Source organism: Schistocerca nitens, chromosome 2, assembly GCF_023898315.1.
Source record: "Schistocerca nitens isolate TAMUIC-IGC-003100 chromosome 2, iqSchNite1.1, whole genome shotgun sequence".
Taxonomy (NCBI): Eukaryota; Metazoa; Arthropoda; class Insecta; order Orthoptera; family Acrididae; genus Schistocerca; species Schistocerca nitens.
The window spans coordinates 103,639,349-103,665,632 of NC_064615.1; the positions used below are offsets into that span (position 1 = coordinate 103,639,349).

The 26,284-nt window shown below is 39.3% G+C and overlaps 1 protein-coding gene across 1 annotated transcript in view; it reads right to left on the minus strand.

Annotated features, from left to right (window-relative positions):
- Window positions 1–26,053, minus strand: part of LOC126235773 (uncharacterized) — a 178,817-nt gene extending 152,764 nt beyond the window's left edge. The window contains exon 1 of the mRNA XM_049944573.1: window positions 25,910–26,053. Coding sequence (XP_049800530.1) covers window positions 25,910–25,977 — 68 coding nt within the window. The 5' untranslated portion in view covers window positions 25,978–26,053. The remainder of the gene's footprint in view (window positions 1–25,909) is intronic.
- Between the last annotated feature and the right edge of the window lie 231 nt (window positions 26,054–26,284).

Below are 26,284 nucleotides of genomic sequence, written 5' to 3' on the forward strand. Positions count from 1 at the left end.
GTTGCAAAATAAATACAGTACACTCCTTCTTCTTCCAGCAGCTCTACAAGGACTGAGTCCTTTTCCCGCCGTTTTTCCCCAGACCACCATAGTACGACAGTGCCCTCTGGTGGCAGTACTGTGTACTAGGTCAGTTGGACTCTGGACCTCATGGTGAACACACCGGATGGAGCTACTGCGTATGACAACTCAAATTGTTTAAATAAACGCTGCATGCAAAATAAATACTTATTTCCATCCTATACAGCAGCCAAGCACAGGCTGATGAGTCCTTTTCCTGTCAATACCAAGAAACTGGTGGCGATCGGAATACTTAGGTTAGTGGAGGTAGCCCAAGTGAGCTATTTTCCCGCCATTTTATTAGGTTAGTGGAAGTAGCCCAATTGACATTTCTTTTCGCCAAAATTTGAACTTCCTGCTATGATGTCATTGCACTGACATCTTGGATCCGCCATCTTGAATAAATATGGCAACAATGCAATATGGGTTGACGCTCTCTTTGCCCTACTACTATTAGTGTCAGTAAATATTAGTGATGATATAAAACACAAGCTACTCACAGCTCCAAGGAAACCTGAAAAAGGTTATATCTTTACTAATTCCGAGCACAACAAGAGGGGCGCAGACTGGTGCACGATGACTCTGAAGAGAATCTGTGGCTGCTGTTCCCACTAATTAAAAAGGGACTTCTTTGCATTAATTGTTCAATTTTTAAGAATAATAAAATGGTTGGAGGTAAGAAATCCATTATCACCAAGAAACTTGTGCCTGAACCACTAACAAAGTTTGCCAAACTTATTGGTAAAGATGGTGACATTGAGACCCAAGTACCATGTTGAAGCATCAACAGATGCAAAATTATTTTTGGCGACATGAGGCAACCATGAACTTGAGATCATAAATCAATTGTCAAGACAAAGAATGGAAAGCATTAGGGAAAACAGATACCATCTTGTACTTATAATACAAAATCTTGTACTTATAATAAAAACAATCATATTTTCTGGAAAGCAAAATATTTCTCTGCAGGGGCATAGAGATGATGGGAGTCTATTAGAAAACGAAAATGATCATGAAAGTATAGTGAGTAATGAGGGAAACTATAGAGCTCTTCTAAGATTTTGAATTGATGCTGAAGACTTGCAACTAAAACATAACCTTGAGACCACTAAAGCGAACGCCACTTACATAAGTAAAACAACATATAATGAACTTAATTCATGCTGTGAAACAGATGGAGAATACTGAAGGAAATCGATTCTTGTTATTACAGTATAATCTTTGATGAGACTGCGGACATAGCGCTCATCGCCCTACTGAGTTTAGCTGCAATATATGTTGATGGTGACGGCAAATTAAATGAAAGATTTTTGGATTTCATTGACATTCATAAAGTCAATTATTGTACTGGAAACATAGATGATTGGCCTCAAGAGAGTCAGGATGAAGAGCATAGCATTACTGGCGAAGTAATAGGTACTACGATTCTGAGGAGAATGATAAGCCTTTCCCTGTCACTGGAGAACTGTATGGGTATAGGCTGTGGTGGTTGCTCAGTTAATATGTCAGAATTGAAAGGAGCTGTGGCTACAATAAAAAAGAAAGCTATCTACGCACAAGTAGTACTGTGTCAAAGTCATCAGCTCAGCCTCGCTGTCTCTCGCAGTTGCAAAGTTACAAGTGTGAGAAACTCACTTGGTACTACTGAAGAAGTAGTATTGTTCTTTACAGTGTCTAGCAAGTGGTTCGCAACATTGAAGAGTCACCTAAAACACTCACTGGAGTCACATTGTCAAACGAGATGGGTTGAGTGACATGATGCTGTTATTCAATTCACAGCTGATCTTGGAACAGGTTCTTAAAGAAATAGAGTGTTGGAGGGATAGTACAACGGCTGCCAAAGCCAACATTCTCCTTCGAGCTCTCTCTAATTGTGAGTTTATTATGACTCTGTTTACACTGAGTGACATTATGAGCATAACATATCCAGTCAGTAACGTCTTACAAGACCCTAGCTTGGACGTCGTGATTGCAAAAGCAAAATCAGATTTGACGCTCAAGGTGTATAATGGCATGAGAGCTAATTCTAACAGACACTTTGCTCGTATTGTTGAAGAGGCGAAGGCAGTTATGGGAGAGTTAGACATGGAGATGAGTGTTCCTTGTCTTACAGGCAAACAATGACACAGGGAAAACGGAAAACTGTGATCATAATGATGGTGCTATGACATATTGGAAAAGAACTGTTCCCCCCCCCCCCCCCCTACCCCCCAACACTGGACCATGTTACGACCAACATGAGAGAACATTTTGCTAAAGAAAATATTTATCATTTAATATTCAACATACTTTTGCCCTCAATATTACTGAAACATGATGGTAATGACCTGCACATACATTGAGTCAATGCTTAACTCAACTACCATTCTTTGGAGAATAATCACTCTTTCTGATTAAAAAGAGACTAATGGGAGAGATTCTTCAATACAAACAAATGAGCATAAATGCCCTTAATGATCATGATTCTGTTATGCAAGCATTGTCTGTTTGTCCTAGATCGGACTATTCTACTTCGAACATGCTGCACAAAATATTTGCTTGTCTACCTGCATCTATTGCTACATGGCTGAGGTCGACAATGGATGATCGACTTAATGGCTTAGCTCTGTTGAACACTTACGCTGACATTGGTTGTCCTACTGAAGATGTAATTAAAAATTTTCCAGGAAGAATAGACACATAGAATTCATCGTTTAAGGAAGAGAACCACAACTGTAACTTTTTTACATCATAAGAAGGCATGTCTTGTATATGTGTAAAATAAGTTTAAATACAACATTCTTAAACTGCATGTGACTTGATTATTTTTTGTTACGGTAAAAGTAAAGGTAGCTCAAGATATCTTTAGTGCCCCCTCCTTGAGGTTTATCTGTATCCACCACTGAGTTGGACACAATGAGACTGTCACCAAAGCCCAACCAGTGCCTCATGACAACCATCACTGTACTGTGTGTCTTTACTGTATGTAAGACCTAAGTTAAAACACTGCATACCAAGCTTATAAAACTTGTCTGTTGAAACATGGCCTTAAGTTGAACTGTTACCTGCTACTTGCATACCAGTGTATTGAGCTGCTACTTGCATACCAGTAAATTGTTACCATATGCACACCATTTTCTGCTCTCTTGTTAATCAGATAAGGATTGTATTTTCTCCGTTACTTAATGACCATGGAAGAAAAAACTCAACAGAATTCCTCTCATCCTCTATTTTTGCTACTGGCCTGGTGGACACCTTCACAACTGCCTGCCATCCAAAAGGTCAGAAAGTTAGTTTAGGATGTCAAAGCGGCTGGTCTAATAGCACCACATATACCTTGCGACTGATGCAAGACAGACCACTGTATGCACTAAGAGGAGTCCCTTTTCATGCTGTCTCTATTGTCTGGCCCTAATTCTTGAATTGCTTCAGAAGAAAATCCATTCACTGCATTTAACTTCAACCCCATTACCTGTGACCATGACTATGTAGTTGTTGTCCTGACCTTAAATCAGCAGCCATAGTATATGATTACCACTTCAAAGATGACTTTTCTTCTAGTGTACATTTTCAGAAACTGTAGGCATGTGTTACTACAAGCCATTTAGATATGATGAATTCAAATTCTGATTTACACTTTTTAGTCTGGTCAGATCACACCTTCCTAGAACGCATCTCCCTTACACTTGAACACCTGTACACTTGAAGAACACCTTGTGAAATAAATCAAACTCTGGCCTGATACAAGTAAAGCATTATTACAGGTCCACATATCTGCAGACATATTTGGGTACTCAACATGCAAGACACATCGATGCTTCCTTGTGTCCCTCCCTTGCTGCACAGTGCAGCTAAATTAGAACACTTTCATACAGATTGCACTGATGCATGGAGTCATGTAACAGTCACAGATGCTGACTGCCACTTAGCAAGCATTTGGTACTGCTGCACTGTACCTTACTCATACGAGTCACTGAAAACCTGCTTATGTCTCACCTGAAGGCATGCTGCCAACTGTGGCATTGTGTAATGATAACACACATAACTTTACAATGGATTTTTCAGTCTTTAGTCACATGTATGCTTGGGTACAAGATGGGTTGCAATAACGCCTTTTGCACATTCACTACCCTAATGATCAATGCACGCTACTGCAGAAACCTACTGATTATCTAAGTATCAACTCTGTTTAGCTGCCTTTTGAATGAGATAACCACTAATGAATTGTATTAAAAGAATTTAGTGCACTGTGCGACTACTGTACCCAATTCTTAGGGAGGGGAGTGGGGGTGTATAACATAAAAAATATTATCTAGGCAAGTAAGCCAGTCATCCACGACCACTGCTGTTCGATGAGACCCAAGAGTCAACACTATGAGAGCCAGTATTTCATTACAGGTAAATCAGAGGGTACCATCTTAATTGCCATGTCACTGAATTGTACTATAATGTCATCTTACACCTATTTACACCCAGAGATCAAACAACATGTATTAGGAACAGGAAAGTAACAAATTTAACAGAAGTTAACCTATATTCAACATTATTCAAGAACTACAGCACTGAGATCCAGTCGCCCATTCACTTTAGAGCAGCAATACAGAATAACTGTGTCAGACTGAGGTAAAAAAAAATGAAGTGTTTACTATGGTTAGTTGGCTTATCAAGTCACTTTGCAATGCAAGTTTTTTACTCTGTGTCAACGCTACATTTATCCTACTATTTTGATAGCATTTTGTGCTGCAATTATCACGTTTTATGTCCGTTATTTCCTGTTATATTGCTAACCATATGTGACAAGTGTACTAGTGTGTATGGTCATGACAGTCCCTTCCTTGAAGCTAGTTGAAGTTACGTCATATGTGTGATATACAGGTAGAAGTGTACCATTTTCAAATATGTTTAATTTGTAATATTGTGGAATTACATTTAGAAGTACAGTAGCATCAGAAGCTAATGTCAGTGAACAGACTACCAGAGTTTTCCCCCTTCTCATAGAGAATTCAGCAATGGTGTTGAACAGTAAAGATCTGTTATTTTACTGTCAGTCAATCTGTTGTGATGATTCCAGGGTATAAAAACTACCTTAGCCCTTCTGACCTGGCAACCTGCTAGCTAACCTGTATAAAGAAATTTGTTCTTCCTCACAGTAAATGAGGAGGAAAAGGGAAGACTTTTCAATGACATAGCTTCTTATGCTACTGGAGAGGCTTGTCCACAGTGGCCCATTTTGCCGGTGAGATCTCGGTGGGCAGCTGCCATCACATGTTGTTCCAGTTATTTTTTATACCCTCCCCTGTGACCCTTACTCTACTGCCATGTCGTTTATTATCCGTTTTTACACTTAGGAGAGACTAGTCTAGGCTAGTCTGGGCTATGTCACTCTGGTAGTACCAGTTCTACCTCACTTTCCTACCATTATTATTGAGGTCCCCCCGCCCCCCCCCCCCTCCAATACCAATGTCCACTTTATATATTCCCAGAGGATTAACTGTTGGGTACGAACTTCATCTTAAGCTGCTAGCTAAGCATGAAGTCAATGGCACTTCTAGGGTGTCAGTTCTTCAGAATATCAATGGTCAATCAGTAAATGTTTGAACAACATCCCTCACCACCATTCTTAAAGCCATGCAATATGTACCTTATGAGTTTATGCCATGTGGCCAAGTTTATAACGAGGTCTAAATATTTCTGTTCAGGGTTAACTTAACTCTCTCAGTTAATTAAAAGACTACAACAGAAAATGTTTCCACTGTTATCATTCAACGCATCTTGCAATTAAAGATGTTTTAGTTTGCATTCTCTGTATAATAATCACTTGAGCAAGCAAGTCACCAAGTGACTTCAAACTCACGGGTGTATGAAAGTTTATGTTTCTGCCTTACATATAGTTTCTCACAGTAATTTCAGTACATGTGCCATCATTTCTTTTCGGGATTAATATTGTTATACTCTGCAACAAATTCTTTTATCTGACTTAATTAGTGCAAAGTGCTCTAATCTTGTCTATGGTTTCGTTACAAGACCAGATTCCTTTCGGAATCAACAGTAACTAGTTCACCTAAATTATCTTACACATTATTTCTTTGTTGTGAAAGCTTGTTGCCGGTTCATTGTGTAGTGAGTTATCCAGCATGATGGGCAACACACTGGTTTGCCAAGGACTTTACACATCCAGACAGGTAATCACTACTATTTTCTCAGCATAGCTCCGAATGTTCTTTATTGCAATTTCCTTACATGCATGAGTATTGTCAATTTGCCCTTTCTGTTTAAAAACTAATGTAGTAACTTTCTGAAACTATCATGCCTTCTCAACTAACCACTGAACAACCTAGTCTTTGCAAACTTCGCAACACTTGGTTAAACACAAGCTTTGTAAACCTAAGTGGACATCTTGCTTAGGTGCCGGATTTCTGCATCCCTCCCTTATATCTTAAATTTTGGTGATTCATCACTTGGGCCTGAGAACCAATTGGACCCCAGGTATCCTGTTACAACTGTTGCCCCTTGTAAGTGCTAACTGTTGTGAGAATATTCAGTATGACAATGGTCTCCCCTTTCATTATATAATGGATGGTGTCTAATCCATGATCATTCAGTCAAGTGTTCAGGTATGAAGGTAATCTTGATTTTTAGCAAGGATCATCAAACTCATTGAAATATGCAACAAAGTGATCTTCAGTTTTATATATGCGTAAATTATTACATGTGCTTCACCTGATCACTACACAGTGGTGTCATCGATTGGGAAATCACTCTTTATCATATGGAAATAAATATACCTCCTTGTTCTCACACAGTTGCAATTGTGTGCAACCAACTGTTAGTGCCCATTGGAACAGCCTGTTATACACTGTACCAAGACCAACTGTAAAAGCACTCCTCCATCATTTACATCTAAATCTACACTCTGCAAACTACCATGAAGTGCATGACAGAAGGTATGTCCCACTGTACCCATTAATAGGGTTTCTTCCTGTTTCATTCGACTATTGAGTGCGGAAAGAATACTTCCCATGTGTGCTATAATTAATCTAATATTGTCCTCACAATCCATGTGTGAGCAATAACAGGGGGGGGTTTGCATATTCCTAGTCACCATTTCAATCCAGTTCTTGAAACTTTGTTAAGTAGGCTTTCTTGGGATAGTTTACCCCTATCTTCAAAAATCTGCCAGTTCTGTCTTTTCAGGATCTCTGTGACACTCTCCCACAGGTCAAATGAATCTGTCAGCATTCCTCCTGCCCTTCTCTATATATGTTGAATATCCTGTCAGTGCTCTTTTTGGACAGGTCCCTCACACTTGAGCAAATTCTAGAATGGGTCACACAAATGATTTGTAAGCAAACTCCTTTGTAGGCTGACTGCATTTGCCCATTTTTCTACCAATAAACTTTACACCGAGGTGTTTGTAGGGAGTTGGCCAATTCCAATTGTGACTCTCTGATATTACTGTCATAGGATATTACATTTTCTCACTTGTGAAATGAACAAGTTTACATTTCTGAACATTTAAAGCAAGTTGCCAGTCTCTGGACCAGTTTGAAATCTTATAAAGATCTGACACAAGTAGCAACGGTCCCAACACACTTCCCTGGGGCACACCCTAAGTTATTCCCACATATGACAAATGACTCTCCATGCAAGATAACAAACTGTGTCTTCTCTATACATATAAAAAACAAAAAACAAAACAAAAAATCCTAAATTCTGTCACAAATTTTGATGATACCCTTTATGATCGTACTTTTGACAATAAGTGTAGATTGGGAACTGAGTCAAATACTTTTCAGAAATCAAGAATTCAAGAATTACTGCTTTCAGACTGACTTGATCCATAGCTTTCTGTGTGTCATACTAGAAAATTTGAGTAGGGTTTCACATGATCAATGTTTTTGTCCATGCTGGCTGGCATGGAAGAGGTCGCTCTGTTTAAGATGTCTCATTATGTTTCAGCTCAGAATAGGTTCTAAGCTTCTGCAGTAAATCAGTGTCAAAGATACTGGAGGGTAGTTTTGTGGATCACTTCTACTACCCTTCTTGTAAATGGCTGTGAACTGTGCTCTCTTCCAGCTACTGGGCGTCATTTTTTGTTCAAGGGATCTATGGTGGATTTAGGAGAGTTGCTAATTCAGCTGCAAATTCAGAATAGAATATGATAGGGATTAAATTTGCCTATCCTTTTGATAAACACTTAAATTTTCCCCAAAAATCTCACTGCTGTCATTTTCAGGTTTCGACCAAATTTCTGTACCACGGACATTGGTTGGATTGTTGGGTGGGTGGGGGGGGGGGGACCAAACAGTGAGGTCATTGGTCCCATCAGATTAGGGAAGGATGGGAAGGAAGTCGGTCATGCCCTCCCAAAGGAACCATCCCAGCACTTGCCTGAAGCAATTTAGGGAATCACGGAAAATCTAAATCAGGATGGCCGGCCACGGGTTTGAACAGTCATCCTCCCGAATGCGACTCCAGTCTCCTAACCACTGTGCCACCCTGCTTGGTCTTTCTGTACTTAGTACTATGTGAGCTTCACTGCTGTGAGTGCTTTGGCAGTTAACTATTAGGATTTTAATACTCTTGCTTGTAGGAAGCATTCTTTTGGACCTTACACTTAAAGTTCTGGGTTGCCTACAGCTCTTGTTATCTCAAAAGGATGGAGAGTTGCCTAATCTAAAAAAAATCTGTGTGCACCCAACACACAAACAGCTACCAGGGTAGCAGCCCCTGACATGTGGTGCACACTGGGATCATTTAGGGAGACACTACAGTTCACAGCCCTGTGGCGCAAGTCCAGGACATTGCAGCCTAGCTTGTCATAGAACCCTTGAAGTCTCCGGTTCAGTCCTTCCACTCAACCAAGAACCAGGAGGTCACAATCATCATGTCTTAAACAACTGACAGTTGAGTGTCTGTATTGTGACATTTTACTACAATTCTGTTTTCATCATGTATTATGCTTCAAATGTATCCTGGGAGCAAAACACATTGTTATTAATTTCAATTAAGTTTTAATTACAATTTGCAGAAAATTGTTGCACCATACATTTCCATTTTTGAAGTCTCTGCCCTATATATTCAATTAAGGTATCTAACATACCACACTCTGCTCGGTATAATGCCAATTTTCTTTTTCTTGAGGATAACATCCTCTTGAGTAGTAACTGCATGGAGATCCAAATGCAGAACTATTTTGCCTCCAGAAGTGCTTTCAACCACTTGGAGTAGCAGCACAGCAAGGACATGTTGGCTAATGTTATAAGGCAAGATCAGACATTCATCCAAACTGCTGTCACTGCAACTACTTACAAGCCCACTGTCCCTCTTCAGAAACCACAGTTTAGTCTGGTCTTCCCACAGATACCCTTCTGTTGCGGTTGCACATGCAGTATGGCTATCTGTGTTATTAAGGCATGCACACAGCCCCATTTGGGCAAGGTCCATGGTTTATAGGGGTGGGGACGTGATTTAAGGAACACAATATATGAATAAATGAATGAATGCACATTACTTTCATATTTATGACACTTGCAAACTGTACTGTATATTGTAATTTTCCCAACAATTGATAGGGAATACACATTATCAGAGAAGAGCTGTTTTTCATAAACATCTCCTGACAATGTTGTTTCAGGTGTGCTGTCAAAATTGCAGTTCAAGAAGCAAACTCTAAAAGGATACCCAAAAAAATATTCGCTAATAAAATTTGACTAATGCACAGGGAGGCTTAAACTTAGCAAATCAATTGTAATTTGTGTAACTTTCTTCAAAACGTGTCTATTTTAATTCTGAGACCAACCCACCAACTGCAAGTGCAACTGACTCCTTCTGGTGAGCACCAGCCTATTAGGATTCACCATTGTAAGGGACTCTAGAGAAAGCAAATAAAGTGCTGAGTGAAATAGGAAATAAGCCTCAAGAGATAATCACGCAGTCAATATCGTTAGATGAACATCAGCAATCTGTTTCTAAGACTTCTTTAGGCTAAATGTTAAGACTGGAGATAATCTGAGGTGTAATAATTTACCAAACAGTCTGATTTTATGGGGGGATGCTAAGCTATTGAAGTGTAGCTACAAACGAAGTTCATTATCTACACATTCAATATTGAAAGAAGATGTATCTGAAAATGTTAAGCAAAAGAGATGGAGAAGGGAGGAGTTGCCACTTACATTAGAAAGGGTTACAATTATAAAAACACTGACATTCTTAAATACTGTAGTGATCAGCATTTTGAAGACTGTGCCACACAAGTACAAACACACAAAAGAAAAATAATTATAGTCACAATATACAGGGCTCCACCTGATAATTTCCAGCTATTCATTAAACAGCTTGATGTAGTATTAAATTTCTTAACTTCTAAAAATCATGAACTCATACTAAGTGGAGATTTTAATTTAAATTTTCTGGAGGATAGTCACTCAAGATCAATACTAGCGTCTCTTACCACTTCTTATAATCTCATTCCCTTAGTACAGTTTCCAACCAGGGTTATGGGTACCAGCAGCACTGCTATTGATAACATTTTCATAGATACTACCACACTAGCAAATCATAGTATAAATCCAATATTTAATGGTCTTTCAGATCATGATGCCCAGTTGCATACATTTAATATAGTGAGGTCTGATTCGACTAATAAAAGGAAGTGGGAAACTATACGAATATTAAATGAAACAGGAATTGAAGGTATAAAAAACTGTTTGAGGAATACAGACTGGAAAGATGTGTACAATTCACCCAGGGTAAATGAAAAATATAACTGTTTCTCTAATGTGGTCATAGGTCACACTGAAAACTGCTGCCCTAAGAAAGTGATCAAGGCAAACAGATTGTTTCAAAACCTTGGATTACAAATGAAATAAAGGTATCTTGCAAAACAAAAAGAAGACTATACTTAATGTCAAGGGAAAACGACGACTACAGGGCTAAATCACATTACAAATTATATTGTAAAATTCTAATCAAAGTAATCAGAACCTGAAAACGTATTTATTTTCAAGTAAAAATAAATGCCTCTAATAACAAGATAAAAAACTATATGGAATATAGTAAAAAATGAAACAGGAAAAACTAATCAGGCAAATGAGGAAATTATGTTAAATGTAAATAATGAGTTGATTAGAGATACCTCCAAAATTGCAGACAATTTCAACAACTTTTACCTTTCAGTAGCAGACAACTTAGGTTTGCATAGTTCCTCAGAAGGAAGCTTAAAATATTTTTAAAATGCATTTCCGCAGAAGTTTAACAAAATTCAACTATATCCTACCTCACCGAAAGAGTTTTTTAATATTATTAGCTCTCTTAAAAACAAATGTTCTAGTGGTTATGACGAAATCAGTACTACTATAATTAAATGTTGCTCCTCAGAACTTTGTGACATACTGAGTTACTTATATAATGAATCCCTCCACAGTGGTACTTTTCCAGATAAGCTTAAATATGCTATTGTCAAACCATTGCACAAAAAAGGAAACAAATAAATCATTAGTGGAAAACTTCCACCCCATTTCATTATTGGCAATATTTTTCAAAAGTGTTTGAAAGGGTTATGTATAATACATTTTATAAACACTTAGTACAGAAAAATATTCTCATGCACAATCAGGTTGGATTTCGGAAAGGATTGTAATATGAAACCACAAGACAAGGGGTGCCCCAGGGCTCTATTTTAGGTCCCTTGTTGTTCCTATTACATATAAATGATCTTCCATAAGCAGTGTCACAAAATGCAAATTTTGTCTTATTTGCAGACGATACACATTACCCGTGATCTCACTGACCAATCAGCTAATGAAATATTTGTAAGTATCAATGGGTGGTTCACAGCAAATGGATTGTCACTAAATTTTGACAAGACCCAGTACATACAGTTTAGTACCTCACAAAGAATACCTGATCTTATAAGTATAATGTATTCAAACAATGAAATTAAAGCTGTAGACACTGTCAGATTTTTAGGGCTACAAATTGACCACAACCTAAATTGGAAAACTCATACTCTAGACTTAATGCAACGCCTTAGTTCAACTACATTTGCAGTACACATGATAGCAGAAATAGGTGATTTAAAAATGAAGAAGTTAGTTTATTCGGCCTACTTCCATTCACTAATGAGTAATGGAACCATCTTTTGGCGAAACTCTTCTTACAAAGAGAACATTTTCAAAATTCAGAAACAAGTCATTAGAATTATATCTGGTGTCAGCCCTAGATCATCATGCAGAGACCTCTTTAAGAAACTTGGTATTCTAACTACTACTTCTTAGTACATATACTCATTGATGTCCTTTGTCATTTCCAACATGTCTCTTTTCACACGAAATAGTGCAAAACATGATTATAATACCAGAACCAAAAACAATCTGTATAAGGACTATAAAAGCTTAACATTAGTACAAAAAGGAGTCAAATACATGGGTACTCATATATTCAATAACTTACCAGAGCATATCAAAGGTCTTGTAAGTGATAAAGATCGGTTTCAGAGTGGATTAAAGAACTTCCTGCTGGCCACCTCCTTCTACTCCATTGAGCTTAGATACAAAAAAGTGTTGTCTAGAGCAACATATAGAAGCATGTGCCTGTCACCTTAAACTGAAGGAGGACTCTTTTATAATTGTAACAGTATATAGGTCCCCTTCAGGAAACTTTCATTTATTCCTGGAAAACTTGGATGCCTTGTTGTACTATCTGTCAGATAGGGGAAAGCAAATTATTATTTGTGGGGACTTCAATGCTGATTCACTGAAAGAGTGTAACAGGAAGAATGACCTGGAAATCTTGCTCGGTTCTTTCAATTTGACACCTGTCATTAATTTTCCTACTTGGGTAGTAAAGGACAGCAGCACATTGATAGATAACACTTTTATGGACCAAGATAGGTTTAAAAACATAAATTCTTGTCCTGTTGGGAATGGCCTTTCTGATCATGATGCTCAGCTAGTTACAGTATATGACATAGCTCCATTCAGTAATTCAAAACTACCCTCCAAAGTTGTGCGTTCAATTAATGACTCAACAATTAGAAATTTCAGAGAAAATCTTCAGCAGTTAGACCGGAATGAGGTGTACAAGGAACCCGATGCTAATTTAAAATATAACTTATTTCATGATACACTTGTAAGAGAATTTGAAAACTGTTTCCCCAAGAAAGTAGTTAAATCTAATTATAAGAAACCATGCAAAAAACCTTGGCTTACTAAAGGAATGAAAATATCTTGTAACCACAAAAGGGAACTGTATCTAACAACAAGAAAGAGTAATGACCCAGAAACAGCCAAATATTATAAAAACTACTGTGCTACATTAAGAAAGGTTATTAAAAAGTCCAGAAGCATGTGCATCATTGTCTGAGATTAATAACTCTGATAACAAAATCAAAACAATTTGGAATATTATTACAAGGGAGACAGGGCAACCAAGAGTACAGGATGACGGCATCACCATCAGAGCGAATGAAACCTTGATAAAAAACAAGTCGGAAATCGAAAACATTTTGAATAATCATTTTTTAAATGTTGTAGAGAAAATAGGATCTAAATGTTCATTAGAAGAAGCAAGGCAGTTAATGGAAGAGGCCTTACCCACACCATTTGATACAATTGAAATTCACCCCACCTCTCCTTCTGAAATTAGGAAAATTATAAACTCTCTCAAGAATAAAAGCTCACATGGAATTGATGGCATTTCCAGCAGGATAATAAAAGCTTGTTCCCAAGAAATAAGTGGGATTCTTAGCCACATATGTAACAGCTCTCTGAAGCAGGGTATTTTCCCAGATAGACTGAAGTATGCCATTGTTAAGCCACTGCATAAAAAAGGGGATACATCTGATGTCAACATCTACCGCCCAATCTCTCTTCTGACTGCCTTATCCAAAATTCTTGAAAAATTAATGTATTGAAGAGTAGCTTCACACCTTTGTAAAAATAAAATTTTAACAAAATGTCAGTTTGGTTTCCAGAAGGGTTTTTCAACGGAAAATGCTATATATACTTTCACTAATGAAATATTAAATGCTCTGAGTAACCGGAAGTCACCTGTTGGGATTTTTTGTGATCTATCAAAGTCTTTTGATTGTGTAAATCATGGAATACTTCTAGATATGCTCAAGTACTGTGGTATGAATGGGACAGTGCTCAAATGGTTTAAATCATACCTAACTGGAAGACTGCAGAAAGTTGAAATAAACAGTTCACGTAATATCCAAAAAACTGGTGATTTCTCCAATTGGGGAACAATCAAGACTGGGGTGCAGCAAGGTTCGGTCTTGGGTCCTCTGCTTTTCTTAATATATATTAATGACTTGCCATTCTATATTCAAGAAGATGCAAAGCTGGTACTTTTTGCCGATGATACAAGTATAGCTATCACACCCAACAGACAAGAATTAACTGGTGAAATTGTTAACGATGTGTTTCAGTAAATCATTAAGTGGTTCTCTGCAAATGGGCTCTCATTAAACTTTGACAAAACACAGTATATACAGTTCCACACAGTAAATGGAATGACACCATTAATAAATATAGACTTTGATCAGAAATCGGTAGCTAAGGTAGAGTATTCAAAATTTCTAGGTGTATGCATTGATGAGGGGTTGAACTGGAAAAAACACACTGAGGATCTGCTAAAACGTTTGAGTTCAGCTACTTATGCTTTTAGGGTCATTGCAAATTTTGGCGATATACATCTGAGCAAATTAGCTTACCACACCTATTTTCATTCTCTGTTTTTGTATGGTATCATATTCTGGGGTAACTCATCACTGAGTAAAAGAGTGTTCATTGCACAAAAGCGTGTAATCAGAATAATTGCTGGAGCTCACCCAAGATCATCCTGCAGACACTTATTTAAAGAGCTAGAGATCTTCACTGTAGCCTCACAATATATATATTCACTTATGAAATTTGTTATTAACAATCCGAACGAATTCAAAAGTAATAGCAGTGTACATGGCTACAACACTAGGAGAAAGGATGATCTTGACTATTCAAGGTTAAATCTAACTTTGGCTCAGAAGGGGGTAAATTATGCTGCCACAAAAGTCTTTGGTCACACTACCTAATGGCATCAAAAGTCTGACAGATAGCCATATAGCATTTAAAAGGAAATTAAAAGAATTTCTTAATGGCAACTCCTTCTACTCATTAGATGAATTTTTGGATATAGTAAGTGGGTAATTTCCCAACCCCCACAAAAAAAAAGAAAAAAAATTAAAAATATTGAGTGTCTTGTAATATTTTGTGTAATGTAATATCTTGTATAGACACCTTTTATTAACCTGACACGTTCCACATCATTACGAAGAGTTGTATTCATGATCTATGGAACAAGTACTAATCTAATCTAATGAATATTTCACAAGGATTATAGCTTATAACTCTGTCTGCACTTTTTTCTATAATAAAAAAAAAAAATACCCTTTGACTCTTACACATCCCAGAGACTCCTCTCCAAGGGATCCATGGAAAATGATAAATGTAATGTAATAGGAGGGTCAACAAACAGTGATGTGATGTGATATAGTGGATAATGAAAGTGCAGGGCATGTCATGAATATCAATATATGACACCGAACTTTTAGAAGCAAACATACTAATACCAAGAGTACATACAGCTGTTGATATTCACCTTCCAAAAATGTTTAAAAATCAAAATAATGAGGTACTAAGTGCCTCTACATCAGGCATGAGATATGTTAACAAGTTATAGGCAAAAACATAAGTGCCTCGGCACGTAACATTTCTGTAAAGAAATGACACTTCTAAAATGAAGCCTGAGAATCAGATCCATTGCATTACATGTGCCATGTTCCTTCACCATGTCTTTAGAATGTTATATTCACTAACTGTTAAAGTTTCTTCAGACAGTTTTCAGTTCTAGTATTACGTGGGAATTACACAGCAGCAGATCTTGCAAATGCCCCTTTATGGATTTTGGTATTATGTTTACTTTTACTTTAGTATTATACTCACTTTCCAGTACACTTACTCTTAGTTGCTAATTTACAAAGTCACATTTAACTCGAATCACCAAACAGTATTATGTACCATAATGTTTCAATGAATAGCTTTGAGATGTTAATGAATGAAATCTACAGAATATGATGAATGAACTGCATTTGATATTTATAGTAAAGAACAGTATGGTGTGGTCTGTCTCATTGACAACTGCTAAACACTGCACAGTGTTTTGCCACAGTGAAACTTATTTTACCAGACTACTAAATATGTTAGGATGTTGGTCTAATTGTTTCTGGAAACAACTGTTATGTGCAGAGAGCAATGTTTTAATCTTGCTAAATATGTTAAGATGTTGGTCTATCTGTTTCTGGAAACAGCTGTTATGTGCAGAGAACAATATTTTAATCTTATCTGTCTGAGAGGCGCAATAAAAGGTCTCTCTCAGCTCATTTTTCTTTCCCAGTATGTGACCCAAACATTTTGAACATCTGCCCAATTCACTGAATCATGCTCAGTTCCTAAGTTCAGTGTGGCATTATTTTATTTCTATAGAATTCTCATTCGTTCCCTCTATTTACATCCTTATCACATGCAAAATCAACATACCAGTGCTGCTTACTTGTATGACAGATACCACAACATAACAAGCTGCTGTTTTTTACATAGAGTTGTCTAGAACATGCATCATCTTCAAACTTACTTTCGAAGGAGGCCAATCAAAACAATGCCAGTAACTAAAGAGTGTAGATAATACATTGTGGCGTAGAGCGCCATAAAAATCGATATTTGTTCTGTGCGTAAGTGTGCTATCTTTGAGGAGAGGGCTTTGGAGAGCATGTTGGATGCTAACGGCAGTTAGCCTACGGACTTGTATCTGTGTAGACGCTAAGTGTGAATAAATCTGTATATGAAAGAATTCTAGTTGTTTACCTACAACTATACCATATTCCCTCACTGGTGACCCCGTTTTGTGTAATACGCGTCCGAATTACCGCCCGAAGGTTATTTACGCGCCTACCGCGTCGGGTCTCTCTGCGATCGCGAGGGCCTTTGTTCAGCTCCAGACAATGGCCTTTCAGCATTCACCACCACCCGGATTCCAGCAACATCTCTCCAGGACTCCTGCCGTCGTAGTGGGCACGCCGCAAGAATCTTCGGAATCCTTCAGCCAGAACATGCAGTGGAATTCATCGAGTGCCGCCAGTATCTTCCAACCGCCAACGGTCGTGGACTGTGGCTTTGTTAGCATGGACCTTCCCACGTGTTCTCCACAGCGTGTTGGTCGGAACATTCCTACTCCTGTGTCGAACACACAATTCAATACAGTTCGTGGCGTCGAGCAAGGTTTAGCTACTTTGGAAAATCCAGTAGTAAATTCAAACTCGAATCAGTTCCCGCCACGTGTGTATCCTTCCGCGCTGGCTAGTCAACAGCTGTTCAATGTTCGCCAAACAGCAAATATCACACCGAGTGTGCATCCTAGTGGACGTGTGTGGGATCCTTGTGTTGCTTCTAATCAAGGCAACAATTCTGTGCTGGACAGTAATTACTCCGACAACTACAACCAGCCCCACCACCCACGGTTGAGTGAATACTGTGTGCATAACGGACATTCACCGACGTACTTAAGCACTTGTGGCTTCTCTCCGAGCTACCACGTCAATGAGAATGCACATTTTGACTACGATCCTCACACCGTTCGAGCGTCCGCCGCTTCTCAGCCGCCCCCCCGGCGTCAAGTGAATTTCGCGATTCCCGCATTACGGGACGCCAATAATTCGGATTCGCAATCCTCTGCATGCTCTACTTCCGTCCGAAGTAATAGGCGCACCTCCGCAGTGACTGCAGTGCCGAATCTGTCAAAATTACCAGACTTCAAACCCGCTCACCTGGAGTTCTGGTTTAACCTGGTTGAGCAAACATTCAATGTCTGTGCTTTGGATGACGACGCACGCTTCACCTGCCTCATGAACCATCTTCACGACCGCGTCGATTTAATTTACGATCTGGTCAAAGCACCCCCCCCTACCAGGGAAGTATGCTGTGGCGAAACAGACGATACTGGAGCGTGTCTCTAAAACCAGGAGAGAAAATGTGCGACAGCTCATCTACGAAGAGCGTCTCTGCGACAGGTCTCCGTCCCAGCTGTGGCGGTGCATCCGTCTTCTCGTCGACGAGCAAGTTATGCCTGATGACACGCTCGCAGAAATCTGGACTGAAAAGCTGCCTTTGCCTGTCCAGACTGCAATCTCTGCGTATGAAGATAGGCCAGTAAATGAATGTTTATGCGCCGCCGACAGAGCATACTCCGCCAGGCAACGTGAGCTCCGTGCACTGCATTTTGGATGTGACCGCACTAAGACACTTTCTGACGCCACGCCCTTGTCTGGTGCTGCTAATAACAAGTTTGTTAAACTAGCCGACCTGCCTGCACCTTCAACTCTCCGCAACGACAGTGCATCAGCCTCTGTGGAAGACTCTGGGGCACATACTCCGTCACCTAGCAACTACCCACAGGAGCACAGGCCCGCCCAACCTTACTGTTTCTTCCACGCGAGATTCGGGGAGCAAGCTCGCAAATGCCAGTCATCGTGTTCTTACCCAAACTCCAACCACAGGTAGGCTACGGTGCCACCTCCTGCGATGTAAACAACGGGCACCATCCCACGTTGCACTCCGTTTCGGACAATAACAGTAAGTGTGGTCGACTGCCTCGCGGCACTACAAGCAGACGACTCGTCGGCTACAGACAAGGTCAGTCCGTGCCAATCTAGTGTTCCCGTGCCCGCGCACATTAACGACAATGTTGTGAACTCTGTAAACTGTGTCAGCACCCCCTTTTGTAATGATAGGGTATGCCCGAGTGCTCATGCTCCTTGCGTTCCGAAGGGACAATTAACTTGCCAAGCTCGTGGCAATGAACTTCGGCCATCTGCTGTCCGGCCACGCCCATTCGTGCCTACAGCGCTCGTAGCGGCACGGCCCTCTACCAAGAACCAGTGTACCAACCTCGCCCATGTTTACACGTGTGCGGCCTTTACGCAGCCTACGAGCGGGTGGCACACCTGTACTTCCGTGCCCTCAGCGCCACAGCTTGGCCCGTCCGCCACTGCCTGCTCCGCTTCACCGACATCTGACTATCGTGCCGCGCCACGTATTGCAGTGGTCACTAACGGCACAGTTCATCGGTTACGTCTAACTGATGGGCCGCCCATATCGCAACGCCCACGCCGCCTCAAGCCGGAATTTATGAAAATTGCAAAAGAACAATTGGACGATCTGTTACAAAAGGGAATAATTGAACCTTCTTCCGGTTGCTGGGCTAGTCCTATCCTGTTTGACCAAAAGAAAGACGGTACTTGGCGTATGGTCGGAGACTATAGGCGTTTAAATGCCCGCACCATCATTGATAAATATCCGGTCCCACACATCGCAGACTTCAATCATGCGCTTGCAGGTGCAAAGTACTTCTCTGTTTTGGACTGTAAGCACGCATTTCATCAGATTCCTATGGCTCCGGAGGATATTGAAAAGACTGCCATAACCACTCCCTTCGGGCTGTTCCAATACAAATTTATGCAGTTTGGGTTGAAAAACGCCCCCCAAACGTGGCAGCGTTTCATCAATCAAACTTTATCCCATCTAGACTTTTGTTTCGTATACATGGATGACATATTGGTTTTTGCTTCTACTTTGGAACAGAGTGAGGAGCGTGTTCAAGTCGTTACAGATATTTTAGCAGCCGCTGGTATTGAACTGAACAATAAAAAGAATCAATTGCACCAGTCATCCCTCACATTCCTAAGTTATGTTGTGTCATCGGACGGTCTGACACCACCACAGGACAAGATCAAGCCTGTTCTCGAGATGCTATGCCCTCAGACCTATAGGGAATTACGCAGGTTCATCGAAACAGTTAATTATTACCGGAAACATTTGCCAGCTGCTTCTGCGCTGCAGGCTCCTCTCACAGATGCTCTCGCTGGCCCACAAACTTCTGGCACCTGCCAGGTGCCATGGACACCAGACATGGACAAGGCATGTAACGAACTCAAACAGCTGTTGGCCTCCGCTGTCACTATTGCTCACCCACGTGCAGACGTCACAATGTTTATCACTAGTGGCGCTAGTGACAATGCTATCGGCGCAGTACTGAGTCAGACATACAACGATGTTACGACCCCCCTGCAGTTTTTCTCAAAAAAGCTAAACAACGCGCAGAAGAAATACTCAGCATTCGACAGAGAATTACTTGCAGTTTACGAGGCCATAAGACACTTCAGAACTGATGTCGAGGGACGAGATTTCTATGTGCTCACTGATCACAAGCCGTTGGTTCCTGCCATAAAAAATCCTGCAGCTGATGCGCCCCCATGACGCTTTCGTCACATCGATTACATCTTGCAATTTACAAATGACATTCGCTACATCCGAGGAGCGGACAATGTGGTTGCTGATTTTCTCTCGCGTGTTGGTGCTGTCACAACCTTAATTGACTTAACGGACCTACCTCGGTTGCAATCGGCAGGCCCTGATACCATGCAGTTAATTTCAGACCACAGCTCCTCTCTCCAACCGGTACGCTCTACTTTCCCTGGCATATCTGACTTAGTGTGGTGTGATGAATCGACTGGTACATTGCGGCCATTCATTCCTAAGCCCCTTCAACACCAGGTCTTTGACAAACTACACACATTAGCACACCCTAGTGTCAAAGCCTCCACCCGTCTGGTAGCTGAACGGTATGTCTGGAGAAACATGCGCCGTGACTGTCAGTCTTGGGCAAGGGCATGCATGGTGTGTCAACAGAACAAAGTTTCCAGGCACACGTCTCCACCCCTTGGCTGTTTTGCCCAACCTCCAGGCCAGTTTCACCATGTTCATGTCGACCTCGTAGGCCCTTTGCCCCCCTCCGAGGGTTTCCTTTACTTGTTTACAGCTATTGACAGGATGACTCGGTGGGCTGAGGCTGTGCCTATTCCGAACATTACCTCTGAGACAGTAAGTCGAGCATTCTTAGATTCGTGGATCTCTAGATTTGGCTCACCTGTTTACCTCACCACTGACCAGGGGCAACAATTCGAGTCTTCAGTTTTCTCTGACTTATGTAAAATGTGTGGTATTGTCAAAATTCATACTTCTGCATACCACCCCCAAACCAATGGGCTTGTCGAGCTATGGCATCGCACCTAGAAGTCTGCCCTGTGTTGCCATGACTCACTATGGACAGAGGCACTGCCCTTTGTGCTTCTTGGCCTTCGTGCGACTTTCAAGGAAGACCTCAAGGGTTCCGTAGCCGATTTTGTGTATGGCCAACCTCTGGTTTTGCCTGGAGAATTAGTCACTCCCACCCCACTTCCACGACCCCATTCACCCATTAGGGGGGGGGGGGGGGCTATGTGGCGTAGAGCGCCATAAAAATCGATATTTGTTCTGTGCGTAAGTGTGCTATCTTTGAGGAGAGGGCTTTGGAGAGCATGTTGGACGCTAACGGCAGTTAGCCTCCGGACTTGTATCTGTGTAGACGCTAAGTGTGAATAAATCTGTATATGAGAGAATTCTAGTTGTTTACCTACAACTTTACCATATTCCCTCAACATCAACACAGTTCTTTCTGCACAGCATATCATTACAAATTTTAGCATTAAGGGCACAATCAACAGTAGATTTTAATACATGTGGTTCTATTGTAAAAATAAAGGAAGTTATTTTCCAAATGTTTCCTAGTATAATTGCAGAAATGACTGGTTCTTTGCACAGACTGTTCTAAAAAGTGCAGCTAAAACAGTAGTTTCTCTTGCTTTCTTCTATTCTGTAATCTGAACTTGACACAATTAATCATGCAGTCCTGGTAAGGAAACTAGGGAATACTGGTATTTATGGCCATGCAGTAGATTGGATGACTTCATATATCAGTAACAGGAGGCAGTAAGTGACCAATGAAAACTTATACAATTCAGAAGTAAGAAGCATTATAGTATGGTGTACTTCAACGATCTGTAATGGGACTCATCCTGTTCAATTTATTCGAAAATAGTGTATACAAATATGAAAATAAGATACTATATGTAGATGACATGAACCTGCTAAATGTGGCCAACAATTTTGAGGAACGTTAGCAAAACATTTTCAAATCTGTCAATAATACAACACAATGAGTCATGGAAAATGAGCTAATTATCAGACCAAACTGAAAAGAAAAACATTATACATATGGTTTTCAGCAATAAACAAAAAGAGAAACACATCAACATTTTTGTGTATGAAAAAGGACTGAGGTTAAAAGCTCAGTGATACCTATAATGAAACAACTGGCACAGTATACACATAAAGACCTCTTAAGCAGTCTCTAACATGGAATTTTTGAGCCATATATGCTATACGGAACCACCATACAGGGGAATTCTACCATCAAAATAATGAAAAGAATATTCATACTACAGAAAAATGACATCTTAATTACATTTGGAAAGGAAGCAAAAAAAAAAAAAAAAAAAAAAAAAAAAAAGTCTTGTGAAAATCATTTCAAAGACCTCAATATTTTGTGTTTCCATATAGGCCCTATATATCCAAGGCCATTGAGACTGGATTACAAGATCCCACAAAACTGAGGACCAATACGACTTTCCATCTCCATAACACCTGGGGTAGAAGGTAACTGTGTCATCTTTCACACACAGAACAGATTTTTAAAAAAGGGATTCAATACTCTGGCACCAAGTTAATACATGCATTGCCAAGAGAATTGCAAAACTTCAAACCTGAGAGGAATTTCACTGCAACCCTTTAAAATATAAATAAAAAATAAAAAAAGAGAAGAAGAATTCTAAAGTGTGGCCAATTACATGATCAGACAGTGAGCAAAAGTTCACCCTGTGAATGACAAATATTTTTTACGACGTTAAGAGAAACTAGCATTAGAAAGTAAACTAGAACCACTCATGTACAAACAAAGATAATATTATGTAACAAAACTGTAGTCTTTGAATCTTGGTACTGTACATCACCATGTAATGGCCACCATTACGTATTGCAAATCATTGTGCATTATGTATACACCATGCTGGGTATTATTTACCATGCAAGCTGTTACATGTATATAATGTCTACTTTACTATTACAGTTGTATTGGCTGTTTGTATTTTACCATACAACATTTGTATTTACTGTTTTGTTAAAGATAACTAACTTCCTCATTGCAAAATAATGTAAAATCAATTTATTAAAAATTACTTGCAAATATGTTCTCTTGACCTGTCCAATATCGTATGTACAACCTTACAATTCTATGATTTGTATTAACTGTTTTGTTTAAGATAGATAATTTCCTTGCTATAAAATAATATAAAAATCAATTTGTAAAAATTATTTGTAAATAGCTCTCTTGACCTATCCAATATCATATGTACAGCTGTACAATACTATGATTGCCTGGATCAAAAAAAAAAATACAATACAATACAATGTGAGCACAATGATGTGTCCTACATTACAGGTACATATCTGTACAAACACTACCTGTGAAAACCAATTTCCTTATTTTATTTTACTGAAACTCATGTGAAAAATCATATGAAATGAACAAATGTGGGAAAGAACATTTATGACCATATGACACATACACAATTTGCCTTTCATAAGTGATTATCAACAGAGAGAGCTATATTTAGCCTAACAGATGAAACTCTAGGTGAGTTAAATCTCAGAAAGTATCAAATGAACAGCTTCTGTGACCCTGCTAAAGCTTTTGATTGTGCACATCATAACACATTGGTAAAAAAGCTTCCACACTACAGCATCAAAGACAAACCTTTGACATGGCTGGAGTCTTATCTACACAACAGGAAGCAGTGAGTTACCTTTATGGAGGAAGGTGTAACAGTAAACACAGGCTGGGGAAATGTAAAATAGAGAGTCCCAAAGAATTCGATCTCTCTGTCAACATTAATGATCTACTAGTTACAATTAATGATGAGCAAATATAGTTATGTTTGTAAATGATACGAGTATTCTGATCAAGGGTCCCAACTCTGCAATACAGGGTATAGCCCTGACAGTCACCAAACAAGTACACAAATGGTTCACAGCGAATAGCCTAACCCAAATTTTTCAAAAGTAACATTTCAGACAGTAAATAAAAGAACTCCAGGTTCCTGAAGTGGAGGTCAACATGCAAAAAAATTATGAAACCACACATACGAAACTCACTGGCATCCAGACAAAAGACCAACAAAGATGGAAAGACAAAGTGATCAACTGGTCAAGAAACTTAGCACAGCATGTTTTGCCCTGAGAATTATTTCTCACCTTTTTGGCAGAGAGATTTTGCTTTTGTTGTACTTTGCATATTTCCATTCTATACTTTCCTGTGGTATTATCTTTTGGGGAAATGTACTGGAGTCTTCAAACTACAAAAACAAACAGTGAGGTTAATATGTGGGTTCTCTAACAGAACATCCTGCAGAAATCTCTTTAAGACTCAGGATATTTACTGTTACAGATCAATAAATATATTCACTATAGCCAGCAACAAGGAATTATTCCAGAAAAACTGTGGCATTCACAAGCATAAGACAAGACAGGGGAAAAATTTCCCCCAAGACTCTGAAACTATCACAAAAATCCATAGGGGTGTGAGTGAGTCAGGAATAAAAGTATACAAGAAGCAACATACAGGTATTCCAAAGGAAACTAAAAACATTCCTCAGAGAAAAAAACTTTTTATAAAACGAATGAATTCCTAGAGTAATAAGGCATCCTTTTGAGGGAAAACCATTCAGATTAAATAAATAAATAAAAATAAAAAAACACTCTTAAAAGAAAGTCCTCACTTATGTCATGCAGACAAAATTGTGTGTTCTTAACATAAATTATAATGATAAAATGTAAATTTGTTTGTATCATAGTTTAAAATGTGTACTGCCATTTATTCTACACTAATAAGTATTCACTTGAACTTATTTGTGCGACAAAGATAACAATTTTGTATTTTAATTTAAATATAAATTTATTTATCATTCTGAGATAAAAATGTGTACTTCCATTCCGTCTGCTGTTTTAAAACTCCACTTGATCTTATACCAGTAAAATGCTGGTTGTAATATTGTCCGCAACCAATCTTTCACAGAAAATAAGTATTTGTATGATGTATAAACTGATCACATAATTTTGTATTATTTCACTTTACTTGTCATATATTACTAGTTCGCCCTTTGTACAGTATGTAATAGACAGGACTACCTAAAAAATTAAATCAAATCAAAGAGTATTGTCCTATTTGTTGCAAGTGAACCTTTATTCGCTATGTCGGAAGTTGGAATGATTTATACCATACTGATAAAATAGTATCGTACAGTTGTTCTGAATTAGAGTGACGACTAAGAACTGCACATAACTTTACGTAGAATTTCCTTCTTATAGGAGGTTTCCAAAATACTTTGGTGATACCATATTATTGCTTTTTTAATCGTTGAGCAGAAAGCTACATTCGATACCTGTAACAAAAGACAGCGCGACCTTTGCAAGATACAAGATTGGAGTACTCTTTACTTCCATTAATGACTAAAAGTGACGAATCGGTCAATCGTGGATTGGGTAGTGCCTTCACGACAGAACCGTCCTCGGAGATGGCCTTCGTTTCTGTCACTTCGCTGTGACACTAAATCAACATGCAGCTTTCATCACAAAATCAGCATATTACGTCACAGTTTATAGCAGGAACGCACCTTTGCTTCTACTTAGATGCAGAGAATATGTGTATTTTAGCACAAAGCACTAGTTCGAGTTCACGAATGTCTTCCTTGCAAACCGTAATAACTGCAAGGAAATAATTTCGTCTACCGGTACTTATAATTTGTTGTGACTAGCCGTGTACGGTTTGCAGCATCAGTACTTACTGTAGTGAACGTATAAGACCACTGAGTTCGTCGGCTTCCTGGGGGAGTGATTGACTATCCGCCTGCATATTGTAGTATTGTTATTTTTACTGACCTCAAATTATTACAGCCCTATTTCGTTGAAAACACTGCACACGACACGTTTACGGGCTCAATGAGGAATCCTGACTTGCGCAAAACACTTCTAGCTCACAATCGCCAGGGGAAGTCCCCTCGTACATCTACCATCTGTTGAACATAAAAAGGGTTTGCTGTTTCCTGTTTCAGTCAGAAGATATTTACAAGTTGCACACTCATATCGTAGTCTAGAAGTGCCTAAATCTCACGTTATGGCACATCCCCAGCACGTTGCAATTCGTGACATTTCTGTTGCCC